Genomic DNA, 11,479 nt, shown 5'->3' with positions numbered 1-11,479 from the left:
GCCAGCACAGAAAAGGCACTCCTGTGTGTGCTCAAATCAACCGCAGGGAGCATGGAAAGAAACCATCCTTTACAAAAGATGGCACAGGTTTCACGATTCCACTCCATTTGGAGTCTGGGCAGTAAAAACCCAACCTCAATACTTCTCCTAATTGCGGGCAGACTTCTCCGCTCATGTTCACAAATAGCCAGACTCACTTACTTTGGTCATTAACACAGTTTATTATTGGCACACTTATCAATAAAGCATACATAAAATACAGCCGTTTCATAACACACGGAGCCACTGTGTCTTTACATGTGTGGAGGAACATATTAATATGCAAATGGAAAAATTAGTTCTCTTATAAAGTTTCACATAAATACACTGGAATTGCCCCCAAAGAAAAATCCCCATAAAAGAACCAGGTGAGGGCTTTACAAAATATTATACAAGAAATATACTATGAAAAGAAACAACAGTCAACTCAGATACAATAAAAAACACAAAAACTTTCAGATTTATTAAACTGCCCACAAAATTAATGGATTACATGGCTTGAAAATATTTGGATCAACAGCGATTTTACAAATGCATAAATTCTCAAGGGGCCAAGAGTCTTTTTTAAGTAAAAATCGGTCTTGGTGTCTGATGACAAAAAGACATTTCTTGTTTCAGCACTGGGGCTTGACTGAACCAACTCAGGCTCAAGAACCAATTGACATTAGCTTGCCCATAACTTACCCTGCTGGGCCCTCTTAGCTGTTACCCAATAAAAGAAAAGGTAAAGAAAAAAAATGTACATTTAAATTACTTTCCAAAAGCGGATTTTTTTTCTTTTCTTTTTTTACTGAAACAAGAAACTCTCAGATGCAAGTCAAAAAGCAGAAAATATCTTACAGTATTAAAAAGTCATCTGTAGTTAGGTTCGGCATATTAATGAGATCCTGAGCACTGAGGGCTTATCGACAATATGGCCTTCGTTTGATGCGGGGAGAGGAAATTAACAAACATGTGGTTAACACTGTGCCAGGAGAAGCGCTAGCGTTTGCTCTTGTTTTCATTACGATCAGTGCCAGTATCTGTTACCTGTGAAGGCCTCCAGGGAAGGGTCATGGACATTTATTTGGAAGGATCCTCTTAATTAAAAAGAAAAAAGAAGAATGAAAGAAAGCAACTCAGATCACTGTGGTTTAGAAATAGATATTTGCGTGGAAAAGTTTTTATTTCTCCTCCCTCCTCTCCTGTAAGTAAGGATCTGAAATAGTGAGTGTAGCCCACAGGCCTACGACAGTGGACTCTGGTGCCACTCATCTTACTGGGAAGCCTGGGGTGGGGGATTTTCTGATTTGGTCTCTTGAGTGGCGGGAGGTTTACTGTTCCACGGGCTGCTGTTCCCCAGGGCGGGTGAATTGTTGAAGTCTTCCTCGTCGTCCATGCCGTTGGCCGCATCATATTGCGTGTTTTCTAATCTAGTGATTAGCCTTTCGTCCTCGTCCCCAAACTCACCTCCCATCAGAGTTGGCTCTCCTACCACCATCACATCCTGTGAACAGCAGCTGACATTATTACAGGGAAACCTTGGGAGAGAGAAGCTCAGCTTAAAACACTAGTGGGCAGAGCTGGGGGCTCTAGGACAGACACACTTGTGTACTGTACACCAGGGTCAAGTGTCAATGTCGGGGGCCGAGACGCATATTTGATTTCTACAGGAAATAAACATCGCCTCCTGATGTGTAACAACCACGCGAGTTTATGTCCTTAGTGCGCAGCCTGACACCGGAGAACGAGCAATGCTAGCAATCTGCAGAAATAAAAAAATGGATTTTTCAAAATTAAAAAAATCCACGCTTATCACTTGCCGACATTGGGGACTTTTGAGAGGGCTGTGGAACCTTCTGCTGGGTGCTTTTCAAAACCTCCAAAAATCCGCCGCTTTTATTTAGGGCCTCTGAATGGCTTTGGAAACTAGCAGTGAACATGAGTAGGATGCAATTCTGCATTATTCACGCAATTCATTCCAAATGGCATTTTCTCTGTCCCAGGGATGGTATATGTTTTAATTGAAGACAGAATCTCTCTTTTCTCTACTCAGCCAGGCCCTTTTATGCAGCCAATATCCTTGACATTCTGCTACTTAATTATGGTAATTAATTTAGGTAAAGTTTTCGATAAAAACAATGTTCACACTGATTTGACAATTTGCATAGCTAATTAAGTCATTAGCAAAAACCTGCTGATTGCCAACAAGCCCTGAATTTACCATCTGTTATTTCATGGTGCCTGTCACCTATCCCGACACAGGCAACCCTGCCACCAATCTGGGCAGTAAAGAGAACCAGTCTGTCCAGCTGGTGCCATAAAAAGAAGATGAAGAGCGCTAATTATAATTACACTGATGAAGCTGGTAGTCATCAGAAATGGAAGCGTGCAAGAAGAATCCATCTAATCACTCCTTTAAGTACAAATTGTCCTTCCATGCAAACAAGTAAGCCACCTACTGTAGCCGGGAGCATCGTGGAGGCCACTGCTGGAGAGGCACGGGGACGGGGGAGAAGGACGCATACCCAGGGCACGGCTCCGGCCTCTTTGTTCAAAGGGGACCATATGGGGTTGATGGGTGACCTGGGCATGGGACAGGACACCTGTCAGGTGGATACTGCTGGGCAGGCGCTGAACAACAGTCTACTTAAAAGTGCTGTGACTCCAGGAGAGTGCCCAACTGCGATCAGCCTCCGCGGGTCAGACAAAGGACTGGGCCAGGTGCTTTTGGCGATGTGAGGGTGCGTTTCCTGATAGGGAGGCTACTTCCATGAAACGCCTGGACAGCTGGGCAAAAATTCCTTTCGCTGGAGCAAGAGAGGCTTTCCTGGGCAGTAGAGTGGAATACTGCCTATGTCAGGAGAAGGTCCAGTGGGCCCTCCAGATCCCTTCCAGAATTTTGAAGGTGCCAATTGAACAAACCCCTTAATGGTTTATTTCAGAATGGAAAACACTCTGTTTGATTGATTGATCCTCTTAAAATTATAGGGAGATAATCAGTAGGTTTCCAAACTGTGTTTTCTGATTAATCACCCTTGTGATTTGATAAAAATGATTTTAAAGAGAAATGTCCCAGATGAAGTAAATGCCAGAAATATGAACTGAGTACTGGCAGGAAAATCAGATGTGTACTTCCAAGAACGTATTTATCATGCAACAAGGAGCTAAACGTGACACTGACGTGTAGGGAGACTCATGAGAACTCAAGGCGAGATGGAAAATAGACACAGACTCTGTGCCCGGCAAGAACACTGACAGGATTTTAGATGGAATGTGGCTTCCACAGAGGCATGAATGTTACCCAGTTAGCGGGGGCAGCCACCACACCACCCACTGGGATTGTTCAGGATAAAAAAAAGTGCCACTTAGTTACAGGCAATTAGGAGACCATGCTTATGATCAGGAACAAAGGTGGAAAGAACAGGGCAAGTGGGGCAGAGGACTGCATGAGGGTTAATCTTATTTCATGACTTATGGGCAGCACACTTTGAAGGGCTTGGAAGTCACATGCATAAGGTGTCCAAGGGCAGGAGAAGGATTAGAACCAACCACTTGGGTCAGCATTAGTATTGTGAGTCCAAGGTCATCAAGAGAGGCTGGGAGAGTGTGAGGAGGTGAGCACAATTTGGAGAAACGTAAGAAGAAGCCAACTTAAGCGTTATGCTAGAAGAAAAGTTTCCAACACTCCAGATGCTTTCATTGTATCAGAAAATAACAGTCATTCAAGAAAAGTATTATGAAAATAGCAATTCGAATCACTTCAAATGGGACTGATATAGACTCGTAATATATTTGGTGTATCTTTGTTCTAGGAACAGCTGGAAAAGATGCCCAGACGTGGATATTTTTAAGCATCCTAAATTTCAGAGAGATGTCACATTTGCCTTACTGATTATAAAAAATATCCTTAGCCAGATACATAATCATGCGTGCATGTGTGTGAGTGATTAATAGTTAATAGATGGCAAGCTATAAAAGAGACGTGTGCTAAGGGCTTCATAGGCACATAGATACTTGAGGCCACTTACACAATTATGCACACATCTCTACCCGTTTTTCTACCCCTCTAGACCAGGATAGTGGTTTTCTGCTCAGACAGTCTTGGTTTATTTTCCTCACACAAAATGAATGGAGATATAACACACATTCTGGGCTGCCTCTAACTAGGGGATGTTAGCACCATTCCCACCCCAACACACACATCTTTAAAAATCCCCCCAACATTCAACATTAGCAGTGAGAGTTGCATTTCCTTCCCAACTCCGCTATCTCGTGTGTCCCACAGGAGGCAGGACTGGTCCGTCTGAGAGTACCCCATATGCCCTCGGCTCCCCATGAGGCAGACCTCTGCTCCTCGCTGGAGGCCTGGAGGTGCCACCAGCTCTTGCCCGTGTCACACTTCCTCACTAATCCCCCGTGCAAGGACCACCAACCTCTGAGGAGGACTGGAAGTGACTCCTTTCAGGGCCCCTCAATGCTTCTCCTTAAATTGGCCAGAAGGGGTCACTGCTGTTGAATGACACAGGTCTCCATCCCTCCCAGGGTTGAGGCTGCAGTTCGGGATCGCTCCTAGCCCCTGCTCATGGAGTGAGAAGCAGAATCCAAGGATTAAACCCTAGTCCTCGCCAGACACACACGTTGCTGCCGCGGCAGCTAAGCGGACCACGGCCGTGGTCGTGGTGCCACACCATATCTGTTCATGCCTTTGGCTGAGGCAGCCATGCCTGCAGATCGCATTTCTATTTAAACAGTAAAATTGTGTCGGTAATTCAGCAGACAGGGATAGAAGATGTGGTCACTACAAGCTAGTCAATGTATCTTTTAACATCTATTCAACTAGAGTATACACAGAAATTTGCGTATTTTCCTAACCTGATTGCCTTCCTTGCCATCTGTAAGTTTTACTTAATTAAAACCTCTTTAATTACATCTTGTGGGGTTAGTGCTGAAATTCTCCTCTCACTTTCTAATGGTGACTTGTTCTCACCAAGTCTGAAGGGTCTCGACTCATTAAAAACCCTCTTGACACAGGTATCTTCACTAAGATGCAGTTGTTGGATTGAAGGACAGGAGCATAACGGAGTAGAAAAAACTAGAAGCTCTTTAAAATAAAATTGAAATAATTCCAGCTAGGCTAGGTATGTCAAAATATGCAACATATATGCTCTTACTCTCACCCGTGGCAGACATCACTCATGGATGACCCACCAAACCAATCTAGGCCTCAGACTCCTCATCAGTATTGTACCCTGTGAGCTGACACCAGGAGACTGAGCTGGCAGAAGAGAGAGCACCTCTTTGCCATCCCACGATTACACATTGAGCTCTTCGGTGACAGGGTCTGGATCTTTTTTTTAAAAAAAAATCTTGGGGGGGTATTGCCAATACCTGGTATAGTGTGGGGCACATTGTAGGAACTCAGAAAACATTTATTGAACTGATCTGAATTCTTGCAGCCACTGTGCCTTTAAGTAGCTATATCACAGCTCCAGAATTCTCTGGAATGTACATCATTTGATAGAGGAGACTAACAAATGTTAGTTTCTAAAACTCCCGAATTAAATGAATAAATGGGCTGCTTATGTGCACTTTTGGGTTGATTTATTTACACCAGGCTATTTTCTCTACGCATTTTCCAATGTAACCAGGAGTGGGCAAGACCTACTGGTGCCTTAATAAAAAGACTTTGTATTTCTCCTTTGATTTTTTTTTCCTGACTCTTTAGAGGTGACAGCCCAGTTCAGAAAACAGAGGACAGTATGGCATTATTTAAGGACTAAATTCCTAGTGGCCTTAATATTAAAATGGTACCTTCCCCCACAGGCTGGCCACTCTCTCCACGACCCTTTCTTTCTAGGGCAATGGGAATGAAAACCATATCCTCTGTCCATGGAAGACAGGAGAAGAGTCTCCATGGCCCAGGTAATTCTCAGGTGCTGATGGGGTTGGTTTTAACCAAAGAGGACTGACCAATGGAAAGTGAGTAAAAATGGGGAGAAGACAGATTCAAACGACACATTTAGAAGTAAGTGGAGAATCCCCATGAAAGAAAGGTCCACTCTCACACAGGGAGAGTTGGAGCAGGATCAGAACAGGAAGAGTGAGGACAACAGACCAAGGGGGGAAAGGAAGAGACAAAGAGGGAAAAGCTAAAATTGTATTGGTTAAGGGAAGTAACAAGAAATAGGACACATTTCTGAAGACATAATGTCTGGAGGACATCCATGAAGCACCACAAAAGTGTCAGGATTCAAACAACAGTCAAATGCCTGGTGACAGGGTGATGCGACAAGGGCAGCAGAGAAGGAAAACCCACAGTAATGGTAGAGGGACAAGGGACAAGAAATGCTTAAAGGAGCTTGAGAATTTAAAAGTGATAAATGGGCTAACGCTGGGCTGAGGAACCTGAGTCAGGAAGGAATTAGGCAGAAGGGGCAGAGTTTGGGAAGAAATAACAGGAGATGAAGAAAGTTCCTGCACAGTTTACACTATTTGGGGATGCCCCTCAGCTGTCAGCTTTGGGGTTCAAAGAAGCTCCTTCTAAATGGCCCATTTCCTTTGTCAGACCCAGAAATGAAAGAAAGGGGTCAAGAGGTCAAGAGAGTTGAGACCAAACCAGGGACCGACTCTCCCCCTGAGCTAATGAAATGGCTAAAGTGAAATCCACCAAGGTACATTTTTGGTGGCCACCAGTTAATTACCTGAGTCTTAAAATAAGAGGGATGCCCATGTCAGGAAGATACAGTCAAATTACAATATGGAGCCTGAGCACCAGGAGCTAGTTTCCAGTGGAGCAAGGGGTCTCCGATGATGGTGCTGAGAGACCCTGATATGCCACCAGGCATGCTGCTAAGTGATATTTTAATTAAACTTTCAGTGACATATCTCCTGTCCATGACTCTGATGGCTTTTTAATTCAGGTCCCATTGCAGCACAGACTCTTAATATTCCTTTCTAATGCTCAGTTTGCAGGGAAGGTTTCCACGGCAGAGTTCCTCCCTCCCATCCCAACCCCTGTCCTTGCCTTCCCCTCCCCCACCTCCAAACTGCCCAGAATGTATTTGCAGCTAACAGAGACTTTCACGTGGGCCCCTGGAAATGGAAGACAGGCAAAGGCAGGATTTCAGGCCTAACAGGAAAGTGAGACTTACAGGTACCTGGCTGGACAGACTCAGGTTGGCGGCCGGGGTCTTCTTCTTGCTGCCAGTGCTGTTTGCGTTGTTCCCAGCACTGCTGTTGGAAGTGCTGCTGGTGGAGTTTTTTCTTTTTCTCCGTTTTGTTGTCGGTTGCCTTGTCGGTTCTGCTGCAATATGGAAAATGGAAGGAGGATCCGTTCCAGGACAACAATCAAAATACTGTTCCTCCAATGAAGCTGTTTTTACAAATTAAAAAGGGTAGGGGCCAGCCCTGTGGCTTATTGGTTAAATTTGGCACTCTCTGCTTTGGTGGCCTAGGTTCCGTTCCTGGGCCTGGACCTACACCACTCACCAGAGGCCATGTTGTGGTGGTGACCCACAAAATAGAGGAAGATTGGAACAGATGTTAGCTCAGGGCTAATCTTCCTCAGAAAAAAAAAAAAAAGAGTAGATACTTTACACTTTTTTCAAATTCTTTTTAGCTTTACAAAGAATATAAGCAGAATTTATTTTTAGTACAAAATATGTACAACTCTTTTCTTTTGTATCTGGTGAAAATGATTTGTGTTTAGTTGTGTTTTCACTTCATATATATGTCTGTAATCTATTAGTATATTTTATGGGTGAGCTACTAATACCACTTTCATAGATGAATTAAAAATATTATTACCATTACAAAATTTGGGAAAAATTTTTCTCTGGACTATTTTTTCTTTATAACAAAAGGAGGGCTCTGTGATCCCTAGGGGGCCTTCAGGGTATGAGAGAAAGTATAACCCTAGACAGTCAAATTAGTGAGCTAATGTGTAACAGCAACATCTACTGGCTAAGTGTCATACTGCAGCCCAGCTCTACTACACCTTAACATCCTCAAATAAAAAGAAGTGTGAGTTCTATCAGCTGTGAATGTGGAACTTAGGAATTCCCAAGTTCAGTATGGCTCCCAAGTTCCCTGGTTTGGACCCTGATATTTAAAGAATGTTACTAATTTCAAAATTTCTGGGAAGAAACGTCTTAGTATGCTATAGCTGGTATATTAATGAGGGAAGCTAGATCTTTTCAAGAAAGGCCTGTTTAGAAATAGGGAAAAATATTTTGTACCTGAAGGATGGGCAGAGTCTTAATGGAAACAGAGTCTTTCGAAGCCTTTCCAGGCAGTTACTAAATAAGTTGAAAATGGTATGGATTTTTTTTTCCCAACCCTATTCTAGACCCAACTCTGATGAAGAGAGGGTAAGCCAAGGCCATAGCAGAACTAAGCGAGAGAGCCTTGTAGTATTTTCTGAAAACACCACGCTGCCTCTGATGGGCAATGGGGAGGATCCCTTTAAGGCTCTTTTCAAAGACCATTTAGTCCACTAAGTTATCTGAAACTGTCGATGAAGAAAAAGCAGATTCTGTTCCTATTTACATATCATTTTGCTACAAATATTTTGTCCTTTACACTCAAATATTTTCATCAAATGGTCTAAAATCTGTCTCCATAGAGTGTTACGGATGCTTATTCTGCAGGTTATGCAAACAGGAAATAGAATTGTTCCAGCTCCTGCAGTTGGCGAAGAGTTGAGTAAGACATTCCAAAGTCAAGCAAATACCCGCGTTTCCTCTGAGAAGCATCGTCTTCCTTTGACCTCAAGAATTTAAATCAGCTACTTCTTTTGATACCTGTACTGTCTTCATGAAATCTGGGGGAAATGTGCCTAAATTGCACACTTTGGATCACTCGACTGGTGGCAGGTGGCTGTGGTAGTAGCGTCATGAACTTTGGAGACACAAAAACCTGTTGTGACACAAGCCTCTTATTGATTAGCTATGAGACTAACTTTGGCAAATCACTACTTTAAATCTCAGCCTCCATTATATAAAATGGGAATAACAATAAATACCTCACAAGGTTATAGTGAGGATTTAACAAGATGAATGGAAGGTCCGTGAGGGCTGGGCCCCGTGATCATTTCATCCCGTGTTGTACCCCAGTGGCTAGAGCAGTGCCTGGAAACTCTAGGGCCTCAATAAATAATTTTGGATGAATGACTGAATTAATGAATAATATATGAATTATATATTCATATGTTGCAAAACAAAGGTGCTCAAAACATTTGGCTAATGGAATATATATATATATATTTTTTAAGATTTTATTTTTTTCCTCCCAAAGCCCCCCAGTACATAGTTGTGTATTCTTAGTTGTGAGTCCTTCTAGTTGCGGCATGTGGGATGCCACCTCAGCGTGGCTCGATGAGCAGTGCCATGTCGGCGCCCAGGATTCAAACCGACGAAATATTGGGCCGCCTGCAGCGGAGCGCGCAAACTTAACCACTCGGCCACGGGGCTGGCCCCTGGAATATATTTTTTTCCATAAAGGCTTATTGATAATGAAAGAGAAAATTGGGTCAATTTAAGTACGTTTAATATATTTGAAAAATAATGTTCTAAATGTCTAAAATTCCCCTAACAAGGGGATGCAACTATTCTATGTAAAATAATGCTCATTTTCTCAGCTTTCTAAATATGTAGTTGGTTAAATCTGCTACATTAACTTTAGATAAATCCCCTGGCCAATTACCAGCAGAAGGTGACCATTATATTTTGTGATTCAGAAAGCTATGTGCCTCATGTTAATAATTACTCTTTATAAAAATAATCTTTAGCGAATGGATACGTTTTGCTTTTATGATCAATGAGGCTCAACACACGCCTGGGAGTGAAAATGTATTAGATAGAAAGACAATTAATGGTGACTTGAAGCAGTAATTTCAGAACCCCAGCAGGAGACTGTAGCATCTAAACTGCATTCTAGGAAGTGAGGGAAATGAAATCTTTTATGTATTCTCTTCATGATCAGAGTACCCTTTGATATTATACATCTTAAAAAATAGAGTAAAATTTTTTTTCTTTTTGTCCTTTCTTCCTTCCTTCTTTCCTTTCTCCATCCCTCCCTCTCTCCCTTCTTTTTAATAATTTCCAACATTCTTAAAGAAACAGAAAACAAAATAATAGTAGGCCATGAGAAGCTAGAAGTCTTGTCCAGCAGAACCGCCACTGCACTGGGACACAGGAAACCTTGGCTGATTTTGGCTTTACCAATGATCTTCTTGGTAACATTAATTAAATCAATTTCCTTTTCTGATTTCAGGTACTCTGGCAAGTGAGGAGACCATAGATGATCCCTAAGGATGTTTGCCCTTCACAAATTCCATGTCTCTAGGTCCAAAATTTAGGTCAGAATATCCCTAATAAACTACTTTTCCTGATAAATTTATGATCACTTCCTTCCTTTTCACATCACTTCATCCCAAGAAGGAGCCTCTAGAAATGCATTTATTTATTGATTATTTATTTTTTTATTGAGGTACCATTGGTTTATAACATTCTATAAATTTCAGGTGTACATCATTATATTTCGATTTCTGTGTAGACCACATCCTGTTCGCCACTCACAGACTAATTACCATCCATCACCGTACACATGTGCCCTGGAAATGCATTTAGAACAAGAGAGAGGAACAAGGGCGTACCTGGCGGCGCCACCATCCGCTGCCACTTCTGAAACAGGCAGGTCTTCAGGCAGTCTCGTGGACTGAGGTTGTAAGTTTTATGTCTTGACATCAGTTCCTGCATTGGCTCCAGTATTACACACAACTGCAAAGAGTTCAAAGACACTGGTGTTTTGCTACTTGATAATATTATCTGCAATAAATAATGTTAACAGCTGGAATCCATTAGAAAGGTTAAGGGTACTTTCTTTTTTTCCCCTGGTTTTGATTTTTCCTATGCAAGTTTGGAGGAAGAGAAATATTACCAACACGTGATAATGCCCACTTAATTTACTATCATGTATAATGTCGTATTATCGCTGAATGTGAGTTATACACACACAAAAAACAAACTCACACACATACCCATGGACACATTCTGTACAGACTATTGGGTGGATACATGCAGCTCTATTCTGAATTCAAACGATTCTCTCTGGTTAAAGAAAAAAGCTCTCTTCCATGGAGCACGGCACTCTCTGACTTCCACTCTGGTTTCTGCTGTGGTTCCTGTTTGTATAACCACACACTGTGAGTTACAATGCTAGTTTATGTAGATTATGTGGCAGTGAAAGCCATCTTTTCAACTTTGGAGAACAAAGAGGCAACTCCAGGTACTTTTTTGATGCTAATTCTTATAAAGGCCCACGATGAATACTACTTCATTTTTATTCACGTACTCATTTGTATTTTACACATGATGATAATGTCAATCACATATGCTGACATTCGTTCAGTGTGGGACTTTTTTCTGTGGTTCTGTACACAGTCACCTTGTTCCCTCCT

General features: G+C 42.2%; 1 protein-coding gene across 10 annotated transcripts in view; it reads right to left on the bottom strand.

Annotated features, from left to right (window-relative positions):
* Positions 1-201: 201 nt before the first annotated feature.
* Positions 202-11,479, bottom strand: part of LDB2 (LIM domain binding 2) — a 357,228-nt gene continuing 345,950 nt past the window's right edge. The window contains exons 6-10 of one of the 10 annotated variants that reach the window (XR_006887971.1): positions 10,676-10,799; positions 7,179-7,324; positions 4,455-4,597; positions 2,481-2,604; positions 1,396-1,525 (exon numbers count right to left, since the gene is read on the bottom strand). Coding sequence is in view for 7 of the 10 variants with exons in the window: in XM_046656750.1 (XP_046512706.1) it covers positions 1,295-1,525; positions 7,173-7,324; positions 10,676-10,799 (507 nt within the window). In the remaining 3 variants the exon portion in view is untranslated. Of the gene's footprint in view, positions 1,784-2,480; positions 2,605-4,454; positions 4,598-7,172; positions 7,325-10,675; positions 10,800-11,479 lie in introns of all 10 variants that reach the window. The other 9 variants (XR_006887969.1, XR_006887970.1, XM_046656754.1 and 6 more) reach the window with 9 other exon arrangements.

This window comes from Equus quagga, chromosome 3, assembly GCF_021613505.1.
Source record: "Equus quagga isolate Etosha38 chromosome 3, UCLA_HA_Equagga_1.0, whole genome shotgun sequence".
In the NCBI taxonomy this organism is placed as follows: domain Eukaryota; kingdom Metazoa; phylum Chordata; class Mammalia; order Perissodactyla; family Equidae; genus Equus; species Equus quagga.
This window is presented reverse-complemented; position numbering and strand designations above follow the sequence as displayed.